This window comes from Montipora capricornis, chromosome 13 (genome assembly GCF_036669925.1).
Source record: "Montipora capricornis isolate CH-2021 chromosome 13, ASM3666992v2, whole genome shotgun sequence".
Taxonomy (NCBI): Eukaryota; Metazoa; Cnidaria; class Anthozoa; order Scleractinia; family Acroporidae; genus Montipora; species Montipora capricornis.
In genome coordinates, this window is record NC_090895.1 from 32,785,769 (window position 1) to 32,790,768 (window position 5,000).

General features: G+C 40.4%; 1 protein-coding gene across 1 annotated transcript in view; it reads right to left on the reverse strand.

Moving 5' to 3' along the window:
- Positions 1–5,000, reverse strand: part of LOC138029329 (uncharacterized) — a 55,143-nt gene that overhangs the window by 34,971 nt on the left and 15,172 nt on the right. The window contains exons 3-4 of the mRNA XM_068877063.1: positions 2,536–3,760; positions 1–499 (exon numbers count right to left, since the gene is read on the reverse strand). The exon at positions 1–499 is cut by the window's left edge and continues 152 nt beyond it. Of these exons, the coding sequence (XP_068733164.1) occupies positions 1–499; positions 2,536–3,760 (1,724 nt within the window). The remainder of the gene's footprint in view (positions 500–2,535; positions 3,761–5,000) is intronic.

Consider the following 5,000-nt stretch of genomic DNA (forward strand, 5'->3'; position numbering starts at 1 on the left):
TGCACTGAGTTACTTATATCCTGCCATAATGTATTGAATGTTGCATCATCAACACAAAAATGGCTGGCATGAGCACAGACATCATTTCTGTAAAACTTGATTCTTGCTATGTTTGCCTCAGTACTGTTATCATGTGAGGGAGGAAGTTCATCCCAGCTTCCCGTACTGGCTGGAGGATTCAAACCACAAATATTCTTCAGCAATACCAACAAAAGTGTACCATCAAAAGTGGCTGATGACACAGATGAAGGAACAGCTGGGTACAGCTTTCTCCACTGTGTGGCATTCAAAACTCCTTTCCTTCTCAGCGACTGCAATGTGGAGTAAGCTGCTGAATTATTTGACAAAACATGGCAAAGAGTAGCTGAAGGGTGTATTCTGTCAAAGGTATCACGAAGGGCCTGGGATCCTACATCCACTAATAGACGACATAGACGGGCATAGTTTGTGCTCTCTCTTGTTGTGGGAAAAGCTGCTGGAACAGATGCCATATCCCCACCTGTTGACCACATAAACAGGCAAAATTACTGCGGTTCATTAGAAACTAAATCTGCAACTGTCCATAGCAAATACAAAGACATGCAAATTATAGGTGTAACAACTACAGACGGAGTGAAAATGCACGGGCATTAACCATCTTGTATAAGTGAAGCAAAAGGGAAGTGTACCTTTACTTAATAAGGGCTTAATAAGGGGCTGATATTGGTGTCTGCTGGAAAGCACAACCCCCTCCGCAGAAAGCTAATGATCTACTTTTGCCAAAAAGGCAAAAAAAAAATGGGCGTCAACGTGCTCGTTTTCGAGATCATGAGGTGAACTTTTAGAAGGTTTCGTTATTTTTAGACGATCTTAGCTTACATCTATAAGCAATAAAAAACCTACATTAGTGAAATTTAGATCAGTTAAACGTACTCAATTCAACATTACTAATATAACAAAACAAACTTTTGCAGGGTACCGCCTATTCAGGCTATGAAATTCTCGTTATTGAAAAAAATATTCAATACTTACGTTGGAAAGGTTAGGATGACATTTAGAGAAAAATAACGATCGCTTATATTCACTTCTCGCTTCGTGACAAAAGTTTGGATGTTACACATTTCAAAGTTTGCTAGTTGTGTAGGTTTCGGGACGGCTTAGCCGGCGAACGCAGACATTATTTTCCGGCAGTCGTTTTTCTCCTTCATTTTCGAAGGGGGGGGGGGGGGGGAGAAATGACCGCCGGAAATACGTCTGGCCGCGCTCTGAAAATGCGATGCGCATAAGGCCAGCGACACACTAGGTGATTTTGTTCATCCATGCAAGTTTCCGTTTTGTAAGCAGTCGATGCCATTTGGACGACAATTTTCACTGGCAAGTTTGTGGTTTGCAAATGAGGAAAAAAATACTTAATCTAGGACTAGACTAGCAGAGTATGTCACTTGGAAAGTTGAAGAAAAACTTTTAAAACAACATAGTAAAAGTCCAGAGAACGATAGTGAACTCGGTTCAATGGCTAAAGAGCAATCGCACTTAACCACTGTGCACAATGGAAATAACCTCTCCAAACATAGCAATTTTAAAGTATTTAAATGATGCTAACCCTAACCATAGGCAACTTTCACAATAGCGTCATTTGACTGCCAGAATTCAGATTGTTTTTCTTTTCTTATTTAAATTTTGCATTCCCAGTGGGGTAAAAATAACAATAGCCCTAATTAGTACGAGAAAAGCAAAACCTGAAGTATTCTGGGACTTGTACTCAAATGCCATCTGGTGACTAAGAATGGCATTGACCATCAAAAATGGCAACAACCGTCTATGAAATGGAAATTAGCTGCCCCAATCGCAGCCATTTTGATCAGCAGCAAAAATTGCTGGCGAATTTCGTTGCTGGCTGATTCCAGCGAATTTCCACTTTACTTTTGTTTCCAGGCATCTTCTCTTTCATCTGTCCACTAATCATCGCTGTTGTCAGCCATTTTTGTGCAGTGACGTGATACAATCATAAGGTCCGATATCCGACATGTCAGATATCGGCGATTTTATACACCGATCGCAGAAAACTGCAATCGTACCTTCGAGCACACTCTAGAGGCGAACAAAATCGCCTAGTGTGTCGTTGACTTAAAAGATAAACCGCGAAGTGTTGATTTGTCATCTTGGCGAACACACATTGTATGAGCAACACTTTCATTTCAAAGCAGCTGTTCTCATTGAATGAGATTATGTATCATGTGTTGAATGTAATTACGTAATTATATCGAAACTAGAAAAATAAATCTACGGATATTAAATGGTTTCAACTAGAAATTTGACCCCCAAAATGCAGGAAATTGCACCTCCCGAAACCTAAAATTTTAAAGATATGATACAAACTTTGAATGTATTTAGTTTTGTATTCACTGTTGAAAGGGTTCAGTTCAGTGAATTAGACTTTTAGCTTCCTTTTCCAGTTTGATGTCTACATGATAAACAGGCTGTTACCCCAGTATCCAGATTTGGATTTAAAACGGTTTTCATATAAAGGGATTAAAATACATTGTTAATTCCTACCGTTAAATGAGCTGATCATCTTTTCAAGAAGATCTTTGCACTGCTTAGACCAGCTATATTTTTTCACATAGTAGAGACGCAAATCCTTAGCCTCCTCAAGCCTTGTCTGCCTGTTCTTGTCCCACATGTCCTTGATAGCTGCTGTCCATGCATCAGGATCCTCTGAGTCAATGACAAATAGAGAACCAAATGGTATTTTACCCAGGGCTTCTCCAAACCCAGAGTTCTTGCTGACAAGCACAGGTAGACCAGCTGACAGAGCCTCCAGACCTGTCAAACCAAACCCTTCTGTTCGAGAGGGCATGAGCAAAAGATCCACCTCACAGAACAATCCCTTCAAAGCTTCTCGGCTTGTGATATAGCCTCTCACCTTAAGATGATGTCTGGGAATTCCCCATTCAAGCAATCGATTTGCTATCTCTTCATGTTTTCCATCGGGTGCTCCAACGAAAAGAAGATAAGCATCGCGCAATTCCGCAACAGATCTGGCTGCAATGTCAAACCCTTTTAACTTGAAGTCTTCAGCATCTCCGCGACCAAACACAAGGACACTGCATTGTTTTCTTTCCTCAGGAACGTGTTGAGCACTGACAAATTCATCAAAAATACCAGGAGTTAATTCAAAAACATCTTGATCTTTTTTACAACTGCGGAGGTATTTGCGAAAGGCCTCTGCCAGCTTGGGCCCGACTGCTACAACGAAATTAGCCATCTTGCACAGCTCTACTTCAACATTATGTTTTTTCTCGCCCTTTGAGATTGGATTCTCATAACATTTGAACATTCCTAGTTCCTCTGGGTCAGTGTGTACCATTTGCATCCACTTGCATTTGTGAGATTTGCGGATTAATTGTGCTTGGTGACCGAGTTTCACTCCATGACCAACAATAAAGTCCATTTGCAAATCCTCAGGTGGAAAGCTAAGCCAGTCCAGTTCTTCATACCCCAGCCGCGGTGTTGCCTCGAGAACCGTTATACCATAGCGGCAGGCTTCATTTTTTTCTTCGTCTGTGCATTTCGGTAAAAAGTATGTGATTTTGACTTCTGGGAATTTGGCCAGCTGTATGGCCAACTCTCTGTTGATTGTAGAAAGTCCGCCTTTACTGGATCCCCACTCAGAAGCCAAAATGGTGACTTGGACTTTATTGGGGCCACCTTCTTGAGGTTGCTGCCATGGGACTGAGGCCATCATGAATGAAATGTGCTGTTCAGGTTGCTGCAAAAACTGTTGACAAAACACACAAGGAGTCCAAGCTTTGTCTTTATGGAAGACTTTAATATTAATCTGTTGAACTCTGATTCCCATGCTTTTACACTTGACTTTATTAATACCTTATCCTCATACTGCTTCCAACCTCACATACTCCACCCTACGTGCATAACCAGACATTCTGCTACTCTTAGGTCGTGTTCTATTGGGAAAAACCGCTTTCGGTTGGTTTGGTTGATCAACTTTTTCAACCGGCATCAAACTAGGTTGAAACGGGTGAAAAAGCATTGGCATCAGCCGCTGTCGTTTACGCGGGCCATTGAAAGTCGGCCGTGGGCTCCTGCCGTGTTGCTTTCAGGCCAACTTGTCAACGCTGAGAAGTCTGGTAATAACTATTCCAAGGAGTTACCACGTTTCAACCGAAAACGGTTGGAAAAGTGTTCTATTGGGAAACTTCAACTGCTTCAACTGAAACCGGTTGCGGTTGAAACGGTTGATCCCAATAGAACACAACCTTATTGATAATATATTCTTTAACTCTCTTGAGCATGCTACATACAGTAGAAATATTATTCTTCTTTTAACTGATCACCTTCCCAATGTTTTATCCATAGACTCAGTTCATCCTCTCCCCCTGAATAAGGAGATATACAAAAGGGATTTTTCTAAACTCAATGAAGAAGCTCTGATCTCCGACTTTCAGCAAATTGACTGACCTAATGTGTTTCATGGCATGGATGATATTAATGATAATTATACATTCCTGTTGTATAACTAAATCGAACGAAATTATTAATTCTCATGCGCGTCTTAGAAAGCTTTCAAGAAAGGAAATCAACTTTAGATCGAAACCTTAGACATCTATTGGCCTTCAAAAGTCAATAAACACCAAGAATAAGATATTATAGGAAATTCATCAGGACTAGAAATCAGTGCCCGTATGCCAAATTCAAACTATTTAGAAATAAGTTAAATCATTTTTAAAAATTAGCAAGAAATTGTATTATGAGAACTATTTCAGGTGCAACAAGTCATACTCCTGTTGCTCTAAAACCCATGTTGCTCTAAAATCGATGGTAGTTTACCAATTTTCTTGTGCGGGTTGTAATTCCCGTTATACTGGCAAAACTAGTCGCCACTTTTCTACCAGGATGAAGGAAAACACGGAAAGCGATAAAAACTCACATATTTTTACGCATTTCAACACATCTCCTTTATGTAAGAACAAATAATCCCCTTCGTGCTTTAGTATTCT